Here is a 25,341-nt window from a genome sequence, read left to right as displayed (position 1 = left end):
AATCACTTGCACCGATCAGTTACAATCCTAAAAGAGTATCTAGGGCCTGTAGAAGGCTAGAGACCCAAGAGAGCAGTAACTTAGCTTACAGTGCCCTCTGTACAAAAGCCGCAACATGATAAAAGAAACTACGGAAAACAGCGTTTCCCGGTACTGACTGTCTTAAGGGCATGTCAGTTTCCCCGTAAGAAAGGAGCGAAAGCCCAGAGGAGTGCGGCAGAAGGCTGCACTTCTCTGGCAAAGTCGAGAACAAGGTGAAAAACAACAGCAAAAAGTTTAGGGGTTGCCACATGGAAGGAAAATTACCTACAATTACGAAATCTTTCCTAACAGTAAGACGTCCTAGTTCTTACCAGGCACCTATCGATCTTGTTCTACAAATAGATTTCCGCATCCAGGAAATAAAGGCAGCGAAAAGAAAGACCAAGTCAACCATCCAAAAAAATCCTCTTGTGAGCCCTGCAAAATCCGAAGATTCTCTTGTTCCTACAAATGAACCCGAACCCATGAAGCTAGGGGCCTTCCGTAGACCCATATCTCCCAAAGAAAGGCTGAGAAGGATCCATACTGGCTTATGCATGTACTGTGCCTCGGACAAGCATTTAGTCAGAGAATGTCCCTTAGCCCCTCCACAGCGTTTGGGAAACGCCAGCTCCCGATCCTAGATGGAGCTCAGTTTCGGGAGAGAGATGCAGGCTCCACATCTATACCATCCTTGAACTCTCCTGGACAAAACTCCCTGGTAGTCTTACAGGCTTTTCTATCGTCATCTAAGAAGGAATCCTACCCCATTCTGGCACTGGTGGACTGTGGGGCTATGGGAATATTCATAGATCAGGAATGGGTCCTTAAACATCATATTCCTTACGAATCCCGAAACGTCCAGCAACCTGTAGAAGCAATTGATGGAAGACCTCTTTCTTCTGGACCCATAACCCTTCAGACTAAAGAAATTGAGCTTTCTATAAACCAACACAGAGAAAGGATAAAGTTTGAGATCATAAAATCTGCCCATTACCCAATGGTTTTGGGAATGCCCTGGCTTCAAAAACACAACCCATACATCAATTGGACAGCTGGTTCCCTGTTCCTAGGTTCCGAATTTTGCATGTCCCATTGTCTGCTCCAGGATCCTTCACCGACAACATCAGAAGAACATTCAACAACTCAGCAATATCCTCTTATGGTCTCCAACATCATCCAGGTTCCCAAAACCTACCAGGAATACGCCGATGTGTTCTCTTCTGCTATTGTCCAAGCCCTACCACCCCATAGGCCTGAGGACTGTGCTATTGAAACCGAACCTTCAGCCGGGATTCCCTTCGGAAGGATGTTCATCCTGTCTGACCCAGAGAAAAAGGCCCTTCGTGAATACCTAGATACTAACCTAAATTACGGCACCATACGCCCATCCAAGTCTCCGGCTGGAGCTTCATTATTTTTTGTTCCTAAAAAAGACACCAAGGAACTCAGACCTTGTCTTGATTATCGAGGTCTTAATCAGTGCACCCTTAAGGATCGTTATCCATTACCCTTGATCTCGGATATCCTGGAAACCGTAAGAGAAGCCGTAATATTCACTCAATTGGATCTTAGGGGTGCTTATCACTTGATTCGTATTAGAGAAGGTGACAAATGGAAGACAACCTTCAGAACACCCTTTGGTCATTACGAATACTTGGTCATGCCCTTTGGACTCTCTAATGCTCTGGCAATCTTCCAACGCTTCATGGACCGGGTGTTTTCGGATATGCTATTTCTTTCCGTCATCGCCTACTTGGACGATATTTTGATATTCTCCAAGGATCCTCTCAAGCATGAAGAGCATGTTAAATCAGTGTTACAACGGCTACGTGAACACAAGCTTCTAGCAAAACCCGAGAAATGCCTTTTTCATGTTTCCACTGTTCACTATCTAGGATTTGTCCTTAGCCCAGATGGCATAGGCATGGATCAATCCAAGGTTAAAGGCATACTATCCTGGCCAACTCCGACCTCCGTAAAACAGATCCAATCTTTCCTGGGCTTGGCCAATTTCTATCAGAGGTTTATACCATCCTTCTCCGAGATTGTTCAACCGATCATCTCCTTGTTGAAGAAAGATACTCCCTATCATTGGACCCCAGCCCAGGAGAAGGCCTTCCAACGCCTAAAAACAGAATTTACACAAGCCCCCATCCTGGTTCAACCTGATATAAATCGACCATTCCTAGTGGAAACAGATGCCTCTAACTATGCCATCGGAGTAGTTCTGAAACAGGAACTAGATGACGGGCTGGAACATCCTATTTCCTATCTTTCACGGACATTGACCTCCAGTGAAACTCATTACTCAGTCTTAGAAAAGGAACTTCTAGCCATCCGTCAAGCCTTCAACGAGTGGCGTCATTTTCTTCTAGGAGCTAAACATCCTTTCCCGGTTCGGACGGGCCATCAAAATCTCCAAGTGTTACAGGCCCTGGAATGCAGGAACAGCCGTCAAGCCCGTTGGGCGTTCTTCTTTGCTCAATACCAGTTCCAAATTCACCATGTTCCTGGAACACAAAACATAATTGCTGACGCCTTGTCTCGGCGCCCTGACTATGAACCGAACATTTCCCAAGATGTTTCCCCACACAATAATTGTAGCCCAGGCGACCAGCCTCCTAGATGAAGTCCGCAGTCAGACTCAATCATCGGAACTCTGGAAAGGTATCGCGGACAAGAACCTTTGGAAACTGAAGACCAAAGATGGATACTTGTTCAAAGACAATGCCTTGGTCATCCCAACACAAAAACTACAGCAAAGGATAATAAATCTCTGTCATGATACTCTTTACTCCGGGCATCGTGGTATTACCAATACCCTCCGATTAATACAAAGGCAATTTTGGTGGCCTGGAGTGAAAGCTGATGTACAAAGGTATATCCAGGCATGCTCTGTCTGTAATCAAAACAAACATGACAACAAGAGACCAGCGGGTCTATTGCAGCAACCTCCACTTCCAACAAGGCCTTGGGAATTCATAGCAACAGACTTCATTGTGGAATTACCACCTTCCAGGGGATACACAACCATCATGGTCACCATTGATTTGTTCATCCATGTGGCCCATTTTACACCTCTGTTTAAACTGCCATCCTCGTCAGAACTTGCTGGAATTTTCCTGGAACACATATTCCGACTGCATGGACTTCCTTCCAAGATCATATCAGACAGAGGGCCCCAATACATTTCTCAGTTCTGGAAACATCTTTGCCAAATACTAGGAATCCAACGCACTCTTTCCTCAGGATATCATCCCCAAACCAACGGAGCCATAGAGCGCGTAAACCAAACCTTGGAACAATACCCCCGTTGCTTCGCTACCAAGGTCCAGGACGATTGGTCCCTCTTAATACCAGTGGCAGAATTTGCCTATAATAATTCGGACCACTCTGCTATTAAGACCAATCCTTTTTTCTGTAGCCAAGGATTCCACCCTTCGGTTCTACCCTCCATCCGTCCTCATCCTGCACCAGTTCCAACAGTCGATTCCTGGATTGAAATGCTCATTAATGTTCAAAGAGAAGCCAAAGAACAATTAGAAAAGTCCAGGACCCAGACCAAACTGTATGGGGACTCCAAACGAAGACCAAGCCCCTCCTACACAATAGGGGATAAGGTTTGGCTGTCCTCGAAACTGCTACCACGGCATTTGCGACCAAATAAATTGGCTCCTCTATATTATGGGCCATTCCTTATAAAGGAAATCATCAACCCAGTGGCCTACCGACTCAAGATTCCAGACTCCTGGAAGAAAATCCACCTAGTCTTTCACATGTCCTTAATAAAGCCATATGTTCAGACCTCTCGAACTAACCTTCGGCCCAAACCAGTACTCATCAATGACCAACTGGAGTAAAAGGTCTCCAAGATTTGCGATTCTAGATATAGACGTGGCAAACTCCAGTACCTGGTGGAGTGGAAAGGATATCCCCCCAGTGAACGCACTTGGGAACCTATCTCAAATCTAAATACCCCCAGGCTACTCAGAAGGTTCCATCTCATACACCCCGGCAAACCCGGTGGAACGAGTTTCCAGAGGAGGCATGCTGTCATGAACCATCGAACTCGCCCCTTCTGGGCTTCCTGGTCCCTGACACGTCGGGCCTTACACTCCATAATACTACCAACATGGCGGCAAGCTCAGAACGTTGCTCGCCAGTCTTCACGTTCTACGCAGCGTCCTCTTTAAAGAAGCCACAACCCCGCGGCCCCACGCATCTCAACGCTGCTAGTAGCTGTGATCGGACGTGTGCTCTGAACCTTCTCTAGTGCTACTTGCTATCCCCGGGTCCCTGGATTCCCTTCTCCCGACTTCTTCCCTCTTTCCTACTTCCCGGAATCCCTGTGCCGCTTCCGCGTGCCCCCAACACCTTCTTGAATACTCCTGGAGTTTCCCGTGATCCTGGACATCAAAGCTGAACGTATTCTGGAAGCCGAGGACGGTCGAGCGGGCTTATTTAAGTCCCAAACCATACTAAAGAAGACTCCACCTAAAGAGGACATCAGGCAACATAGACAGGTGAGAAGGGGGGAAACCTGTGACAATTGCCAAATATTTTGAAGGAAAATCTTTCAGGAATAGCGCTTTCCATTTTTAAAGAAAGATGAATGAAAATGTTGTCTGCTACTTTTCACTATGTTGCTAGTCAAGGATGTCATTGCCCCTACACTTGTGCCTGTTTGCTCCATGGGTATTCTAGTGGATAGCTGGCGGCCTAATAAGGAGCATGTGACTAAGACAGCTCAGTTAGCCCAATGCCAAAAATCTTTGCTAAGGTGGCTAAAATGCCATTGCCACCTGTTTTCCATTATATGGGTACTGGTGCTTTCCTGTATTGAAGGGTAAATTCCATCTTGATGGGCATTTCCAAACACACGCTTTGACCACTGAGATCTGACATTCATGTATCACACAGGCTAGTGGTGGCTAACAGAAAATAAGATTCAGAGGATGGTGCAGATTTTGGATTTATGTGATGTGTGGAGGATCAAAAACCCAGGCGATGAAGCCTATTCCTTTTACTAACAAGTGCTTCTCAATGATTCCATGCCGCTCTTTATGTGTCTCTGCCTGTGGTCTGTGGATAAGGTGTCCAGTTAAAGTATCGAAAAAAAAGGATCGAATAACCTTTTATTCGAAAGTCAAAGGGTCGAAAAAAAAGGGTCGAATTTTTTTTAATAAAGAAAACAGGGGGTTGGGGGGATCCCCCCATAATAAAATAAATAAATAAACTCGACCCTTTTTATCGACCCTTTGACTGTCGAAAAAAAGGCATTCGATCCTTTTGTTTTCGATAGTTTAACCTAGAACCTGTGGATAACATGAAATGAGCAAGAAATTGGACTTTCCACACCAGACTGTTCTGGATAGTCTCTTCATGTAAAACAGTGAAGAGACAACTAGTACATTTCAACAGAGAAAATGTGGGTAGTCTGGTCTCATTAAGTGTGTTATGGGATACAATGAAGGCCTTCCTAAGAGAACATGTAGTTGCATTTTTCTAATAAAAAAATGGGGTGTGGATTGTGGCAGGCTCAGACAATAAAACGAGCCCCCTTACTTAAAGGGGGCTACCAGGATTACCAAGGGGATAATCTATGAAAGTTATTGTTACTTATATATTAAGTTAACAAACTTTACACTCAGTAAGCATAAGCATACTGACATAACCTCAACCATGTCTTTTAATAGAGTGTCGAAATAGGCACCAGGCTGTTGGCATATAACCTGTTCCAGAGAAAGATGGCTAATTGCGTCGAAGTCAACATATGACTGGAAAAATCTATGCAGAGTGCTGAGAGTTCTAGAAAGCAGGGGATACTGAAGTCTGGAGGGCCGGAGGGGACTTTACCAAAGGAGTATTGATTTAACACAGAGGGATGTTCCTGAGAGACAAGCCCAATGGATTATGCGGAGTTTGTGGCAGCGCAGAAGTCAATGCAAAATAGGAAAAGCCGGCCTAACAGATGAAATTTGCAAGATATTTGGAGGCAAACAGTTAAAGTTGCTAGGAAAAGTGTTCCGAGAAAATGGGCAGCTGAGAAAAATGTCGAAGTCACAGAAGCAGGTGGAGATCACATTGATCTACAAAGAAGGGAGTCAACAGAGAGAATGTACTAGCTACACACCAATTTCACGCTTAACCTTAGACAAATTAATTCTATGTAAAGATTCTTGCCAATAGGTAAGAGGTGATGAAACAACTAATTAATGCAGAACGATCGGGCATTATGAAGAGCAGAGAGGGGACTCACATCACTCGCTTGTTCATGTATATGAAGAAAGATATGAGCCACGTGTGGTGGTCTCAATCGACACAGCAATAACATTTAACTCTGCCAACTGAAACTTCTTGTTTGTAGCCCTCTGTCACTGTAGTCTGTGGCCTTGCAGGCCGAGGATGATCAAAGCACTTTAAAGGGAACTACAAGTTTTCATCTATGTTAACAGAAGTCAGTCTGACTATTTTAGTCTGAGACATGGGGTTGGCTAGGGCTGCCCCTTCCTGCCCCTTCTGTTGGATCAAGCACTGGATCCTTCGGTAGAAATGATATGAACAAACACAATCATCCAAGGTATTCACACAAAAAAGCCAAGGAGCAGAAAGTAGCATTTTGTGCGGATGACATTTAAGCCTTTGTGAGTGATCCAGAAAAATCTGTCCCGGAGCTATTCTCAGTTCTGGGACACTTTAAGAATCTATCAGGATACAAGAGCAATCAAAAGAAGTCTGTGGTCCTTTTGCTCTAGAAGAGCAGCCACAGAATACTTTTCCATGAGTGGCCCATGAGTTGGGAATCTACGCAGTTGAAATATTTGAGTACATAGTTCCCAAGAAACTTGTCAGACATTGCTGGGGTAAACTTAGAGGGGGTGCTTAGAAAGTAAATTATTCTGGTGTACAGGTGGGAGACGTTTTCCCTCTATTTGTGGGACAGGGTAAATAATGTCTCTCTCCGGGTTGCTGAGTAAACTCTTTGTGCTGCTGTTGCACATTCCAGAATGCCTCTGAAGAAGGTAGTACAACTCCAATAGAAGATACTGTGGGGTGTAGAGCAAATGGCATTTTAGTAGAAGAGAGGTGCTTCAACATTCTGAACCTGAGCCTTTAGCACAGAACCTCAGTACCTCATCAGGTATGCTGGTCAGAGAGAGAGGCAGAAGCGGTGGCCTAAGCATGGGTTCAGCTGGAGGCGGACCTGTATGATGGCCATGCAAGCTCCAAGATGCCGTTCATGGTATGAAGACAGAAGAGAGTGGTGGGCACTGAACACATAGCTTTTGCATGGGCCAAATGGAAAGCTGTCGCCATAGACAGAGCTGCAGGCTCAAGAGGGCAGCTGGTCAAGATAAAGGCCCTACTTGCAGGAGTAGTAGATCTTCTCTCATGGGAGAGGACGTAGAGAAAGTACAGCTTGTGCGTGATCAGATGTAATGGTGTCTGGAGCTAAGGCACACACAATCGGACATAGGTGAGCTGAAAAGATTCAGCTACTCAAGGTGAGCACTGGGGACTGCAGCTACTGAACAGAGGCACTAGTCCTGGTGTGTACAAAAGACTATTAGAACAGAAAAACAATGATTTCACTCCTCTAACTCTAAAATGGAAGGAAGAACTTTGGGAAACTATATCTTTGGCAGTATGGAAAATAAGTATATGGAATTGAAAAAGGGGTCAAGAAATCTGAACGTTCAAAAAGTTCAGTTTTTGCAGAATAATACCTTTTTCAGGTTATGCTGGACCTTTAAAAAATGTATAAGTTAGGCAGAAGCTCCACAAGCAACTGCTGGTTTTGCACGACTCCACAGACGACTCTTTGGCACATGGTGTAAGACTGCAGTAAAGTCAAGGACTACTAGCAGGAGGTTTGAGAGGATTAGCCTAGTATCTGGTGGCTCCCTCAGAATTGATGTTAAATTGGCAATGCCTCGCTTTATGCTCTCCCTGTGCACAGAAGAATCTGGCAATCAGAAATGGGTATTAAGGGCAGTGGCCTGCACTTCGCATGTCATTCCATGGCATACACCAAGAGTGGATGCACGGTCTAAATAATCCCCTGGGGCTGGCTGTCCTCAACGCAGCTCAGACCTGAGAGAGAACCAAATGAAAATATGGAAGAGTCTGGAGGAGAATTCTAGAACTTTCTGGAGATTGGGACTTTCACTGTGATATTTGAGTGCTTGCGGCATATGTAGTTGACTTTATCCTCTTCTTTCTTTTCCTTCCTCCCTTCTCTTTCCCCCACCGTCTGTCCCCACCTTTGACCTGATGTGTTTCCCTTTGCCTGGTGTACCCCCTGGCAGTCTATGCTGAGTCACAGTGAAATAACTGCTTTAATGTGTACACTGTGCAGCTGGATACGTAGAAATGGTTGTGCTTCCGACTGGCAGATTCACTGTGGGTACCAGGCATCGTAACTAAAGACCGGAGTACTAAATGCATGTCTTTTCTGTGACTTTACACTCTTACGTCCGTCTGACCCGACCTCATCCCTAATGACTTCTCCTTGTTGCTTAATTGTATTTAACCCAACCCTGCTGTAACATGTGTCCCCGTACCAGTATTCCTATTGCCCTTTTGCTATACAGCCCTCCACTGCTTCTCAAAGCTAAGTCCATGCTCAACAAATTCCCCAAATAAATATAAATAACATAACTCAAGTGAAGCATGAAACCAGCCTTCCTCCATGTTATCACATTTTGCTGCACCCTTTCTTCTCTTGGACAGTTGGTTTCCCTTTTGTAATTTCATAGAGACCTAAAACATTTAAATCTTCCCAACAATTGTCATGCTTTTTGCAGGATCCCGACTTGGCACCGCTACGGGGAAACAGTCTGAACTGCTCAGGAGTGATCTTCCCTGTTGCCTTTTCAGTCTGCTATGGCTTTCCACTAGATAACTATCCCCTGCCAAAACCTAAAGGGGGAAAACACCTACCTGAAGTCATGCTGAAGCAGAGGCCCAAACAGACTGCCTCCATTGGAGAAAGATAAGCAACGTAGATGGGACAGATTCCGAAGCATTCTCACGCTGAAGAGGAGGACCATCATTTCTAAAAGAGACTTAAATGAGGGTTTTAACGAGGAGCATTTTTCTTTTATGAGGATAAGTCTGTTGTCTGCCTCCAGAGTGAGATTGATTGTGATGAAGGTAGATAGGGTGGTAATATTTATTGCACAATTATTTTCATGTGTAGTGGAAAACAATCATAATCCGGTTAAACCCATAAGTGCCAATCAAGCTTTGTTTCAGAAGGTTCCAAGGTGCTTTATTCTAGGATTCATTTTCCTCAAAGCGCCTGAAGCGAGGTACTTTGGGAATTCCTATATGACTGTCCAACAATTCTGAGTTAAGTCAAACATATGGAGAGATATGTAGGGCAGGGAGGCGGCCACCATGAGTTCACTTCAGTTGACTTAAAGGCAATGGAGTGGTGAAGACATGTAGACGAAGACGCCCACCAATATCTGGATCCTAGGCGATCTTTGGTGGGCTACTAGGGTCAGCCACTGGAGCGGAATGTTATTTTCAATGCTGACCATGGAGGTACACAAGGGAGGTTTCCTTCAAAGGGGCACCAATACAAATATATATAATCCAGACAGTTAACAAATCAAGACTCATGTTCTCTAGAATTAACCTTTTTTTTATTGGTGTGAACAATGTTTCATGCAGTCCATGCCATGCACACACAATAAGAAACCAAAAATTATCAGTGCACTCACAACATCATCAGAAAATACAATATTCATGGTTCGGTTTAACAAGCTTTGTATAGACACCAACTTATCATGTCCACCCTAGATCACAAATACATTTAAATACAAAATAAATACACGGCACATGAATGCACTGGCGTGTTCACATTTCCCACAACACACACCCTGCATGTGCACTTATAGGCAGCTCATATTCGCTTTTAATACAAAAACACATGATTGGCAGGTTTAACATGTGTGATGAAAATGGAGAATTCACAGAACAGTAACAGTCTCATTTAACAAGGCCAGGGAACGAATGCCAAACAGACTGTGCTTCACACTTTCAACAATTGAGGTTGTGTGAACCGGTGCGAAGAGTAAGGGTTGAGCTTGCAAAACCCAATGAATTACTTCCGCTGCACATAAAAATGTCGAGTATCGGGAACTTTGTAGACAGAATAGGATGTCCTGTTTCCCTGCTCTTATTTCCTCTTTCATTTAATCCTGCTTCTGAGCAGCTGTGCAGTCCTCCGCGGACGCAATCCAGACATGTGGCTGCAAAAGCTGAGGCAATTACAACGTCACTTGTTTGCTGACTGGTCGGGTTTAATAATAAGCAAATGAGGTGCTGCATGAATGTCATCGGCCACACTTTATTTTATTTAGGCTTTTGCAAACTTCTGCAATGACACGCCACAAGCCTGTGATAATTTAGCATTGATGAAGTTAGGGAGACAGCGTGAGAGACAACTTTGCTTGAGATCCACAATCGAAGAGTCTGGGAACCAGCAACCTGTTCTTGGTAAGGTACTATGGCAGTGAGTGTACCACCCACAGGGGTCTGCAACATCCGGCACTCCAGATGTGTTGGACTACAACGTTGATGATCCTTCACCATTGACTATGCTGACCAGGGTTGATGGGAGTTGTAGTCCAAAACATCTGGAGAGTCTCAGGTTGCAGACCCTAGTGTGTTTAAGGGCAGATGACATATGTCAACATGACTAGTTTCCCCCTATATAGGCCTCTCCAGCAAAGTCAGAGGCCTAAGTGCCAGAGGGTACCTCACATCCAACCAGCGATTCATATGCCCCCTTGTGAAACAAACAAATTCTTGCTATCTCTGGAGAGCTTTTTTTGCCTAGCCACGGAACAAAGAACCTGGACCGGGGATCTGAAGTCAGCAGAAACAGCTGGAAGGGTTCCAATGCATGGAGCTCAGAGTTGACCACCCCACCCCCGTGACCAGCAGATTTTCAGGGGAAGATATATCCTCAGCTATCCAGTGTACTTAGACCCTTCCATGTAGCAGGAATCAAAAATAGTTGTACCTCCCCCTTTTTTATATCACCTGATTTGTTTCTGGACATGACAGCCTGTTAAAATTGGGGCAGCACCAGCATAATTCCCACATAGTGCCTGGGTATCTTCAACACTACCATATGCACAGCAGCCAGACTACGGCTACAGGCAGGTCTGCTCAGAATAAATTACCTATTGGAAACATACAAAGAGAGAAAAAAAGAACATTTTTCTGGTCGGAGTAAAATCTAAACATATAAAAGAAATGTCTTTTCAAAACCTCTTCACTGGACAATGGAATTCTGCATTTGGTTATAAATTTAAGAGAATATTGGCCTCCTTACAGGTGTGCGGTGTGGTGCATTACTGGTGGCAATTCCATCAGCAGCATTTTTTGGGGTGGTAACAGAATAACCACCAGATCTACCTGACCCCCGAATTCTGATTTTGGAGGTGAAGTGGAGGATTTTGGCATATTGTGGAAGGTCTCTCCCCTGCTACTCTAATAAAATGGAGGATTAACTGCATTGGAATTACTGCCCATGGTAAAACCACCAAAATCTACAGGGAGTTCTGTGGACTCCAATAAGAAGGGCGACTAACACTACCCTTTCCCCACTCATGATTCCACAGTAAACTTGTGGGACCAAATGGTAGTAATGGTGAATGAGTCTGGCAGCAATTCCTCTTGAATTACTGCCAAGCTCGTAATGAGCCCCATTATATTTATATACTCTTGAGCATTCTGATTGGATAGCTAAGCCCCATAGCAAGCAAAAACAATTACTAGCTGTCCACTCATTAAGCACATTTCAATCCATTTTTAAACCCATACAAACATTTCCAAGAAATTCGATAATGTCCACAGAATAAGTCAAAAGTAAAAATGGTTTGCGGAAAACCTCTCTTAGTTTAACCCTAAACCTGATTACTCAAATTGGCCCTTACTAAACTGAGAAAGAAAACCACCACACTTAAAGTTTAGGTTCTCGTTCGGAAAACAAAGCTCATGACGTGAACAAAAAAAGCGGGACTGAGGATTTTTATGCCACAATTTTCGAAATCCTATTCCCAGTAATCTTTCTGGGCAGAAGTAAAAAGTAGAACACTCAAACAAACCACTTAACCAACCTTCAAAGTCCTTCATTTCAAACATCCAGCGCAGCCACAAAGGATCCCAAGTTTTCCAATGACACGCCCTAAAATATGACTGCAAAGCCTGTTCTGAAAAAGCCACAGCGTTTTCACTCTTAATAAAGATAAGAATTGACAGCTTTATAAAGAGATGGACCGTGTATGCAGTGCCCAAAAGAAACCTGACCATGTCCGAGCACTTCAATAATAAATATATATTTCCCCCAACATAACACTGTTGATGTTCATGGCCTCAGATCAATGCCACACAGACTCAGCCACCAAGGGATTAGAACCTGTGATCTGCAGGTTAACCACAGAGCTGAGCAAGAGGAGCTCAACCCATCGAGGTGTCTAGCTATTCAATGCCTAAGGAAACTACTCATTTGAGGTGCTTCTGCAACGCTTGGTTGAAGATATAACAACTTCACAGATCAGAATGGCCCACTTGTTTGTCGGCATGTGAATATGCAAAGACCAAAACAAGATGTGTACATTTCAAACCGAAGATCAACATTGACTACCTCCTTTAGTAACAGATTATTTTCAAAGTGATTAATTTAACTAAGGCAGCTGGGAGAACAGCTCAGAAGCAACAAGTTTGCCTTGGGAACAGGCCGATGTTGTGCAACATGGTTTTGAGGGTTTACGGGCGGGGGATGGGGGAGTCTAGCATGAAGCACTATATAAATCCCAGCAATTAATAATGTCTCTCCCCAACATCAACTCTAAACATCATTCCATACAGCAACTGAAGTAGCTTTTTGCCAATGTTTTACTCTTCGGCAGGAAACTAATTAGTAAGTAGCCAGTCTGCAATACGCTGGTCATAGTTTTAAGGGCTAGCTTAAATTCAGACTGACAGTAACCAAGTATTAAGAAGCAAACTTCCACAAATAATTATGTTGGCAAAGTTATGCTGAAATAAATTAATTGTGGTATGTACAAATTGAAGGGTACATTTGCCCACTGTCTTAAAAAGGCAATATAAAGAATTTCTGCAATATTCACTTCAGTCCAGTGTTTCACACCAAAATAAAGTCACAAGCAGCAATTAAAAAATCTCAACAAGATTTTTTTTTGTATATTTTTATATACTTAGGGCCTGATTCACAGAAGCCTTTTATAATGACGCAATCCCATTGGAAAACGTTCTGTGAATCAGGGCCTTAGTTATTTCAAGCAGAAGCATAGATATAACAATCTAACGGAATCGCAATTTAAAAATTTATCATATGACCTTAGATAGACATCTGTCAAAGTCACTTTAATGAATGTATTGTTTGGTGGGAGCCACCCTTGAGCTCCACCTTTCTCAAAACATGTGGGTGCTTTTACAATGACAAGCCCTGTACAGGGAAAGCATGTGTCTGTTTGCTCAACTGGTTTGCACAACTGAAGGAATCCTCATTATGTACATAAACCTGTTTGACAATTATTTGCCCCGGAGCAAATCGGGGGATTCCCATGAGCTCCCCTGATTTGCACCCATTAGTTTATCCCTAAAACTAGGGGAAATCTGGAGATGCCTGGAACACTTCTTAGATGTTCTGGAGCAAATCTTTGTGAATCACATTTGGACGGGAGAATCACAGGGATGCTCCAGGCAGCTCCAGATTTTCTCCAGTTTTATGCTTTGTGAATCAGTTATAAGGGAGCAGGTGCAAATCAGAGATGCCCACAGGCATTTCCTTATTTGTTCTCGGAGCAAATCTTTGAGCAGCAGGAAGCGGGGTCGAAACAAGCTAAATGCAGAGATCTACTCCTGTGCATGTTTAATATAATAGACCATTTATTTTTGGAGAAAATAGTTTTGTTTCTGTAAAATTTGAGGATCCATTCTTTGTTGGCAATGGGAGAACCTGTTCAATAGTCTAGTGCTGTGCTAGTGGAGGCTTTTTGCAATTATTTAGAAGATAATTTAGTGAATGTAAACTTTTGGCGACAAAACCATCACCATAGCCCATGAATATCAGTGAGCAGGTGCAGCAAAAACTGCATACATTTTGTGCAATGGTCCCGCTGTGAACTCTTCAGGGAACAACCTTCTGTGTGGTGGTTGGTTGAAGCCACGCGCATCACAGCCCCTATGTGCTAATCGTTTGCATGTACCATAAACATTCTACTAGGGCATCAAGAAGCACAGTGGAAAGATGGCGTCCCTGGAAACTGTATCAAAGGCCTGTTCGTGTCTTTTTATGTCAGGACACATTTTCTGCTACACCATTGATGCTTGTCCCCTTTGGGATCCAGTATTGGCACTGCTACCCTTCACTCTCACCTGCCTTTTACCTCTTTCTACATTACTCCAGTGATCAAAGGATATGTGTTCATATTTGACGCAGCACTGAGTGCTCAATAAGTTATACAACTGAATCCAATACACACCTATTCTACAAGGTCTTTACCTGCCTTGGATTTCTAACACACATGTTTGTGACACGGTTGGGGTCTTAGCCAGCTCTATATGGTGACTTTCTATGGCCACCAGCATTCACACGCATCCTCTACCATTGCCAGCCACTGTTTATCCATCACAAGGATCGTGTGTGGATGGAGCTATCATCAGGGAGTGTGATGTTACAACAAGCAAGCAAGAGCACTGATAGAATGGGTCTAGTGCTTCTTATCCACCAGATATTGACTGGTCTGCAGGAAGATAGAGGATTCTACCAAAGGCCTGGGCTTCAGAAAGGCCAAACAGTGACTAAAACCTCCTTACCAGACATTTACAATCCCCAGTCCAGCAGAAACCCTTCTGATTTCCAGGCAACCCAGGCCACCACCGTCTATCAACTCTGGATCAATGTAATATTGAGTCTTTGCCTATAAGTTAGGTACATTATACTTAGCAGAATACATGTCACACAGTAACTCGGCAATTAATGGACGTCCTTTAGAAATTCACAGCAATGTCAGCACCATTCAAATTAATGACAATAGATATGCACACTCTTAAAAACATTGTGTTATAAAATAAGCTAATAAATCAATTTGTGAAACGAAAGCAGCTAATAAAAACATACCGGATATGTCAATCAGGAGAAAAGTCCCTTTCAGGGCAAATAAATATTCTGAATCACACAAAATAGCCAAGCATCATTTGGAACCATCACATGCAAGAAATACAATTAAATACACGTTTTAAAAAATAGACCATACCACTTCAGAAGGTTCTGAAATGTAGTTGCACAATGTACCCATTGATTACAGTAGCATGTTTTTGTCTAAGAACAGACATTGCGAGTTAACTGCTGAGCTGTAACTAGGTGGAAAATGTGTGCAGTGGGATTATGTTAAGCACCTGCCATCTAATAAAGCTTACAATTTTGACTCTATAGAATGGACTCTTGCATGAATTTGAAACAAAAGAAGTTTCAAACCAGAGCCCTTATGGAACATGGGTGCAGCCTGCTTCAAGGTGCACCGCTTGTCAATATGTGATGTGCTGCAAAAGGGCCACGCAGAGGTCTGCTTCTGCCAATTTCAGAAGGCAGAAGTCACCATGAAATCACAGGATCTTTTCACATTACACTGTCATTAAAATAATAATAATACTTCTCCTAGAAAAACAACACAGTTACCAAGGAATTTCCCTCAAATGGCTGACGGTAAACTAAAAATAAGAAAGACTATTTAGATTTATCAATACTTCATGGGTGGAATAAGTTAGTAAGTACCCTTTCTAGCAGGGGTCACATGAAAATGATGGTCTAAAATGTGGGTTGTCTGCCCTTTACACTAACAAAAACACGAATAGAAAATACATGTAAAAACGGGTTTGTTAAACACCAATATAAGAGCATTTGTTGATTTGACTCTTTAATTCCATATTGTTATGCTACACTGGCCCTTATGCGAGAAAAGACTGCCCATGCTAGGACATTTTACTGAAATTCATTGGAATGGAGAAAGGTGTTGAAGAGTCCCAGCGTTAAGGCACCTTTTATTTTTTTTAAATAAGGGTCAAGCAAGAGTCAAACGTTCCAAATAAGAATATCATAACAGCTATGTTTGTATTGAAATAATTCATTGGATTTAAAATATAATGTTGTTTATTTGGTTAGTGTCACTCAAGCTAAAAAATAAATCCGAAATTTCTCAATGCACATTATCCATCCTAACAAATAAAATGTATCCTCAAGCACCCTCAATCATCAGTCACCCCTGAAAGCAACCTCAAAGCTCTGCAATTCCCCAAATTAGCCACTACCACGTTTAAATGTAGCCATCATTTCCAAAACCGCGCTTTAATCAATATCACAATTAATTGTATTGCTTGATCATTTAAAAAAAATATTCCTAATCCCCAATCATCCCCTAAATTAACCCTAATCTGCTATCGCTCTCAAGTTCAAACTTATTCTTGAAACACTAAAAATTGACCTTATTCCTAAATCACTCCCTAATTTAACATTAAGCCTCAATCAATGTTTAGTTATATCGTAATTCTTGATCATTTCGAAAGATTGTAGGTGCATTTGGTGGGTGGTCTGGGTCAAGTGATTGGTCGTGGGCTATGTAGCATGGTGCTCAAACAATAGTAAACGTATTCCTACATCACTCCCAAAAGTAACCTTAAAGGAATAGTGCGCTCAAAAATATTATTGTCCCAAAATATGGGCAATAATCAAAAACCTGCATTAAACATAATTTTAAAGAAAGTTCCTATGTAAACTTTTGAGCAAATGAGGCTCAAAGCATTTACCTGGGAGCATCCATTTTGCCATTTCAGGCAGGCTCCTCAGCTCATGATAAGCTCTGTCCTGGCAGCACTAAACAAACAGCAAAAGCTCCCTACTGGGAGCTTTTGCTTACTGCAGCCAGAGCAGAGCTGTACATGAGCTGAGGAGGCTGCCTTCACATTCATTTTACATTTTCGGTGCTCCCCAAGCCCAGGGAAACACAGAAAACATAAAATTAAAGGCAAAAAGCAAAGGCGCAGCAATTATAAATACAAGGTTGTTGTATTTGTGATTTCCATGGTTGGAAAACCATGGCAATCACAAATACAACAATGTTGTATTTATAATTGCTGCGCCTTTGCTCAGCCCAGGAGACTGAAAGCGAAAGCCGCCACAGTCAGTAATACAATGTTGTTGTATTTGTAAATGCTGCGGTTTTCTTTCTACGAATACCCTAGCATTTACAAATACAACAATGTTGTATTTCTGACTGCGGTGGCTTTCGCTTTGAGTCTCCTGGAATGTTGTTGTATTTGTAAATGCTGTGGTTTTCTTTCTACGTTTCTCGGGTTCCGGGAAACGTTGAAAGAAAACCATAGCATATTTAAATACAACAACATTGTATTTAGGTTTGCTGTGGCTTCAGCTTGGAGTGCCGGAAGACTCAAAGTTGAAGCCACAACAAACAAATACAACATTATAAATGTTGGGGTTTTCTTTCTATGTTAGAAAGAAAACCGCAGCATTTATTTTGCAGTGCTTTTAAAAAAGAATTAAATTTAAAGCACTTAACAGCAGCAGCTTGTGTTAATCTCTGCTCTCTGGCAATAATGAAGCAAAAGCCTCCTGCTGGTAGCTTTTGTTTATTACAGCTTGCTGGCTTTTGCTTCATTAGTGCCGCAAGAGAAGAAATTAACACAAGCACAGGAGGCTCATCCATTTCACAACATGGATGCCTCCTAATGCTTTAAATGTGTGACTTTGAGCCTCATTTGCTCAAAAGTTTACATAGGAACTTTCTTAAAGAGTATTTTTTATATATTTTTTTTTATCATGGCCCATCTTTTGAGCCAATAAAATTTTTGAGTGAACTACACCTTTAAGATACCTCTGAACAGAATTATTTTCGACTCAAGTTATCTCTCACTCCCAAAATGTTTATGATGTGGTAAAATCAGCTTAAACTATCAATAAACAAATATCAAAATGCAATTAAAAAAAGTCTTTATATACCTATCGAAGAATCCTTTGAAAATCGAAAGCATTATGTGGGAATGTGCTTATAGAAATATTTAAGTAGAACACAACTGTACTTGGATTAGAAAACATGTGGCCAGTCAAACTATCACCCACAATAATATAAGGGCGTGCAGAGTTAGGGAAACATGTCTCAATTTGAGGGATTCTGGGAAGACAGAAACCCAGATGGATATTAAAAAATATGTGGAATCATTACTTACTCGGGTCCTGGTAAGTGCTGGTTAGGTGCAGGTTTCTGCACCACGCTAGTGCTTCCTGTGCACATAGTATGATCACACTTAACATTGCCTCTTGGAATTCCTGGGCACCTTACCCCAGAATTCTGCTTCGGCTTAAGGTCTGCCCTGAAACAGAAACAGCAGCAGCAAAATCGCTTTCATAGGGTGCCCACCGCTTGCTTCCCTGACCTCAACAATGCCATCTTTCGTAGGTGCAAGGGAAGATCTATTTAAAACAATGTGAGCTCAGTACATGATGCTGTAACCCACTATGCTTGTTTACAAGAGGTGGGACTTACCGTTTGACTAAGGCATGACGCTGGAGTGCAGAATTGCACAGAACCAGCTCACGTCTTCCATTCATGGAATGGCAGCTGGCCGTCAATTCCGTGTCAGTGAACCCTGCCGTTGGGTGTTGGGACAGGTGTGCAAGGGGATCATTACCCCAACTTACATTTGTGAAAATAAAGGTTGCAATAATGATAGTCCAGACTGCCACCTACATCCATCACTGCATGTACAGCCAACTGAACGGCATAGCTGCTTTTATTGTCATGTCTACCTCACAAAGCCATGAGCTTGGATAGCAGTAGCTCAAGTAGAATTCATCATGTTGCTACTCTGTTAGATCAGATAAATCATACTCAGTGTCTTTTTAAAGAAGAATGAAGTAAACTATTGATTAGTGACATCTGGTAACAGCAAGTCTTTTGAGCCAATAAGTGACAGTTCAGTATGCTTTATTCTTCAAATGATTCGTCCATGTTATTTCAACTTAAGGCGTATTGGATGCTGGTCATTTTCCCAGCCTTTCTCAACCTAGCTCTTCTGATTGAACCTACCACTGCGGTTGGTATTCCAGGCCCCCCAATGGCTTCCCTCATGCTCCAAGCAATTGTTGAAGTTTCCGAGTGTCTATGAGGTTGCCCTACAGCGTTTAGTACCCTTGGTAGCCATGGTAGATGTTCACAACAGTAAATGGTGGGGACCAGACCAATCCGTCATAAAACAAATTGAGAATACCCAAGGGCTGGCCAAAGTGACCAATGCTACCTTGTACACTTGGTAGTCATTGCATAATTGAGGCTGTGGTCCCAAAGTTTGTATGACATTTATCATTCAAGGATGCTTTTGTAATTACATTTTCAAAAAAGGATTAACTTCTGGGGTTTGTGAATGCATATGATGGGTGCATGTGTGAAAAATCAAGGTCTATGGTTCTAAGGGCCATGGCTAAAACTCCCGGGCCAAGCACCTGTCATCAAAATAGCAAACTGGATTGACTTCTTTGGAAAAGCTCTTGCATCCAGCTTGTGGACCACCATAAAGGCCATTATTGTGAATTAAACATATTCCAGTCTCTGTTTTACTTGCTTTATATTCCATGGCACATCAAAAACCAGAAAAGGGAAGTCAGCTACACTACAATCAGCATTTGAATTTAAAATAAGAACAATAATAATAAAATATATTTAAATATAAAACTATATTACAGTAATATGCAAAGCCTTTATGATAAGAAACAATAAATGCTGTTGGATGCCTTAAATATCACATCTATAATACTAAATCTCTGAATGGATGAAACCTGGCGTCTGTTATAGTTAAAAATAAATCTCCCACCTCACACACACACACATTTTGAAAATCAAAGTTCTATTAGAAATATAGTATTATTAACAAGGCAATTACAAATGGTCGTGTGTAGAAACAATCCCCCACCCCGATTATATTCAGATATAAAATATTAGGTATGGTCAACCTAATAAAATATGATTTTCACTAGGCGTGGCCAGCTAACATCAGTTTGGAGAGCTCAATACTAGCGGAGCCTCAAGTGTAGTGATGTATTGGAGTGCAGATCAATTTATATTACATTCAAACTAAGGACTATTTGCAATGTTGGTGATCACAAGCTATGCTATATTTTGCGATCCACCGAGAACATTTATCTGAAATAGATTAACCAAATGACATTTTATGGGATTTAAATTGCCACCGTGTAGGCATATTCACTTTTCTGAACACCCAAACTCATAAAAACTAATGCCTGCATAGCAAAGTCTCTGAATATTTTCAAAATCCAAGCAACTCAACTGATCGATGCAAGAGATGTTACTGAATTTCAAAAGCAGAAAAGATATATAAATGTATAAAGAAAATCTTGGCACGGTTCCAAAAACACACACAGTATCTCGCCTTCGCCCTACAGGCTCACAATGTTTGCATGCAATGTCATATCAAAAACCATCGTAAAAAAGTATTCATGTAAAACACAAAAACAAAAGTTAGTGATAATAAAAGCACAATAACACTTTTGCAGCTAAATATCAAAAACCACTTTTGCCTAAATAAGTTACTCATATTAATTGGAAAAAACGTGAAAAACGTGCAGTGTTACAATAATAAATATATTTTCTAGTTCATTTTAAAAGCATTAATATTATTGTTAGTGCCAAATAAGGCACAATATGTTTAAGTGTTACAAGTTGATGGGTAATATAAGAATTAGCTTTAGTCTATCATATCTAATCAGTCTAACTATTTCTATTAAAGGCCATTCAAACAAGTAATCGACACAATAACACATTGTTAGTTAATGAAATGTAACGCTAGGCTAGGAGCATTATGTCTCGAAGTAAAAGTACTAACAGGAAGCTCTACTTTTGGGTAACATTTTAACCATATTATGCTTTCTAATAGCTCGGGCACTAGATACTTCACTGGTGTTATTAAAAGGGAGTTGGAGGCGAGAGGTTCAGGCTAGTGTTTACTATCCGTGTGCATTTTCTTTGCCTTGACATTACCATTGATCACTGGTTTGTTACATAGAGCAATTCACAGCTGGGATGTCTCCAAAGCACCTGATTGGGGTAAAGTCTTGAATTCCAGTGTAACTGTTTTTTTTTATCACGGATTGGAAATTCTCATTTTCCTTGCCTTGTTTTTTGTGTTATGTTACAGAGTTAGCAAAGGCTTGTCCTGCCGGACATTCAACATATTTTTGTTGGCATTCTCCATCCCCATACATTTGTTTTAAAATAGCTTTACCAGCAAGGATAATTTCTACTGATGCCATGATATGTACATTAGTAAACAATGCCTCTGCAACCTCAAATTACAAGTCAAAAGTCACTGTAAACGATTACCTTGGAGACCCATTTCTAATTTTCAACACCATCAACAGAAAGAAAGATAGTTTTGGGGATTATACAGAGCCCACATGTAAAAAGGATAAAACACTATCTAGGTCTAGCACTATGCATAGGAAAAGACCATTGAAGAAAACCAATAAGCAGTAAATGAAATGCAGCCAAACACAAGTCTGCGATGGGACCTTTAGCTAAGAAGGTTGTGAAAGTGGAACAGGGAAGCAAACAACAACAGATTGTGTGTAACTTTTCAGAACTCATCTCATGGGTTAGAATTGTCACTGTAAAGAACATCACACAATAAACCATAGACCAATATTCAGAACTAGAAAACATTAATCCCTGGAATATTGCTTTCTTCTCGGAATACAGGAAAATATGTTGTAAAATAAAGATGTTCATCTTAATTCACAATATTAGTAAATTGGCATTTACACCTGTAAGACAGCTTTTACACAGTTTGAGCTTTTTTTTTTTTTTAAAGCGTAGAGCCAGTAAGCAATCTTGAAAGACGTTTACCCTTATTAGGCTAACGCAATATTTATTTTGCAAGAATTCAGAACAGGTGAGTTGTATGAGAATTAAAATGTGAATCGATCAATGCTGTCTTAAAAACTTCCGAAACAAAATATATGCTAGCCTAATAAATCAATATCATCTTTTCAAGAAGGCTTTTTACTGGTTTGTCATACAAGATTTGCTTTGTCTGGCTAACAGTGTACGTCTCTATCTTTCAGGAATATTAAAACAGTGAGTGTTCCTCTTTTATAAACAGGTATATGAGTAGTCATGTGTTTCATGTCTAAAAATACTACATGCCAGGTTTCTCCTAAAAATTTGAATTTTTAGTATGAAATGACATCATATTACTCACACTTCAATCAACAAATCCCTATGAACTACAACATTGTCGATTGAAGGGTGTGCGCTGCATGCAAGACACAAGAATGGCAACAGAAATAATTGTCCTTTCTTCACATGTTGAAAATCCACTGGCTTGGACAACACTCAAAATTCAACAGAGCTCTGTCTGTGCCCAGAATAGGGAAAGATGTGGTAACCCCAGCTTTTTTTGAGGAAACATGAGGAAACTCTTAAATGAAAGGACACCTTCAAGGATATGATAAGGTAGGACGGGGATCCATATTTTGTCACTCAAAAGCACTTTACTTGTACACATGTACATTCCAAAATCCTCTTGTTCTCAAAAAGGTAATGGTGAAATGATCGGGCACTGCCTTTTTCCTTAGGCTGAGCTCCATATCCTGACCTTCAGAGATCACAGTCGCACTCTGTTGGCATTGCAAGCTTGTGCTAGTACGAAGTGTTCTTTTGGTTATGACAATGTCTCATGGTAAGCTCTTTTGATGAGTTTGTGACTTGGGAGGACAGCACCTTAGTCAAAAGAATGGGTTAGCATTTCCATTGTTGGTAATAAGTACAGAGCATCTTTTTGTAATACAAGCTTCTATGCGCTATAAATCTAAGGCTATTATTTTGGCACTTTGCTTACATTCTTCCACATGAAACGGGATGTTGTGTTCCTGGTAATAGTAATGCTGCCCCAGCTCATGTGATCAAGTCCATAAAAACCTATCTTTGCATCTTGCAAATTGTAATTTTTGATCACACCAGTTCCCATCTTTGTTCGAGCTACTTGAATTAATGTAGTGGTTATATTTCTCAAGGAACATTTAGCTCAGACATCCCAAGTTACACTTTGCTGCTGGTATTCAAAGTGCCTTAGGGATCAGCAGACATGTTAAACTTGTGCAAACAGAATGGAAATTAAATCAAACACAAGGACTGTTTGCTTCTTTCTCCTCCTGTAAAGCATGTATCAGAAAAAATATCCTTTTGTTGCAGTTGTTCATCATTCTTCATTTGCGATTCCGTGGGCATCCGGCTCTTAAACGTTGATGGCGTGGGCATGCTTCTTGCACAGGGGCTTATCCTTCTTGGAGTAGAACGGCTGGCCTTCCAAGTTCACATGGCACACCTAAAATCCAAGCGAGGCAGGAATAATTAGAAATGGCTTGGAAAATGACTGGAAGCGGCAATGCGCCCGTTTTGGCATTCAAGAATCTCAAATTATGTCAATTACTCAATATGAAATTCCCAATGACGAAAACCAATACAGTCTGCTATACTCTTAATATATAAATATACTTAGGGAAGAAGGGGTCATTATGGTGGGATAATGACCTGCTTTGCTGAGGGCAGCAAGTTGTGAAATGATAATTATCCCAAATGACGAGGACCCCTCCCGAGGTCTAAAAGGCTATTAGTACACATAATACTTGTAATTTGGAGTTGTGTTGTTGAAGTAGAACATACCTGTTTAGTGATGATTTAACTACACAAAAAGCAGTAGCAAAATAAATGTGGTTTAATTTTGTAATGTTTGAATAACTAGGCGGTCTTTATAATGCAAGCCTTTTAATTGAACTGGAGCTGTTTTAGCATGAGCTTGTTCTAGGTGCAAGGCTAAAGTGAACGTTTGTTCCTTAAAAAAGTAAAAAGCACTGCTCCATGTTTTTTCTTGAAATGCTTTCTGTTTCCCTGGGTGCTCCAGAAGTCAGAATGCCTTAAATGCACCCAATGCCAGAAGATATGGACTCTAGTCCTCACATTCTGATTCAGTGAGAGGAGGTCGGTAATGACTTCCATGTTCTAATGCAGCAGCAGGGCACTGAGTTGCCTTCGGGATATGCTAGAGCTCAAGGGTTTTAGAGAATCTGATGGGACTAGGATGATAACGGTAGCAGTTGAGACATCTAATCTGACCCAAAGTGCTGTAGTCTACCAGATCTTAGGCTATTTCCTACTGATAACATACTCCCAAGTCTCTCCACCAAACCCAGAGAAAGCAGGAACCGGGCACATCTGACCTGAACCGATCAACACCACAAGTTTCACATCTGCCTCTCCCACTGTCCCATTAATAAACCCCACATTTTTATTTTATTTTTTGCAGAGCCGCGCAGAGTGAGGCTGCCTAAAGAGGCAGAAGAGCGCTATACTGACACATACAATACATCCATTCAAGTTGAATGTTTGTATTCGGCATAATTACCACTTAGTGGTGTTGTAACACTGCACATTATGAGAGGGTACAATCACAATGCAGATTACATAAATGCCACACACCAGCTCACATTGGCATAGTCCGGGACACCCTGAAATATTCTGTACCCTTAAGAAATGTACTCTAAATACATATTTTAATAGGGACGTTGCAAACATATTAAGGACGTTTACAATGAGTTGAGATGAAACCTTAAAATAGCCACAGAGGAAGCTTGCCCACAGGCATGGCGAGGTCCATCTGCAGATCTGTCCCTCTGCTTAAGGGGCCATGCAACACAACACTGAAACTCTGGGGTGTTCAAATGGCAAGTTCTATGTACCCTTTTATTTGCAATGTAGTACATGACTTTTAATTCCCCCACTGTATTCAATATATTACACAACTTCATTTGACTTTCATGTTTCCTGCTTTGTGGCTCCAGCTCCCCTGAAAAGCGAGCAAAATGGTAGACTTTTTTTCCCCCTTCCAACATATTCTTGCTGTATATTTCTGTCAAGTGCCCTGTGTGTGTATTTTGTCCTGTATTCACATTGCTTGGTCCCCACATTGCCTGATCACTATATTTTGTACTTGATTCTGGCACACTGGACAGTAAGCCTGCCAACTGCCATTGTCGAAAAACCTGTTCTGCCACCTATGGCTGAATCTTTACTCTGCTCTCCTGAGACCCAGTGACAGTTGGTGGGGGGCTCTGGCAGGCCCACCTTGCAATTATCCTGAGTCACTAAGCTAGTCTCTGCTCTGGGAATCTCATCCATTCCCTATCAC

General features: G+C 41.6%; 1 protein-coding gene across 4 annotated transcripts in view; it reads right to left on the bottom strand.

Moving 5' to 3' along the window:
• Positions 1-19,690: 19,690 nt before the first annotated feature.
• Positions 19,691-25,341, bottom strand: part of LDB3 (LIM domain binding 3) — a 501,927-nt gene continuing 496,276 nt past the window's right edge. For all 4 annotated transcript variants that reach the window (XM_069610771.1, XM_069610772.1, XM_069610773.1 and 1 more), the window contains one exon: positions 19,691-23,481. In XM_069610771.1, the coding sequence (XP_069466872.1) occupies positions 23,392-23,481 (90 nt within the window). In that variant the 3' untranslated portion in view covers positions 19,691-23,391. The remainder of the gene's footprint in view (positions 23,482-25,341) is intronic.

This window comes from Ambystoma mexicanum, chromosome 8, assembly GCF_040938575.1.
Source record: "Ambystoma mexicanum isolate Mex_15411 chromosome 8, UKY_AmexF1_1, whole genome shotgun sequence".
Lineage (NCBI taxonomy): Eukaryota > Metazoa > Chordata > Amphibia > Caudata > Ambystomatidae > Ambystoma > Ambystoma mexicanum.
This window is presented reverse-complemented; position numbering and strand designations above follow the sequence as displayed.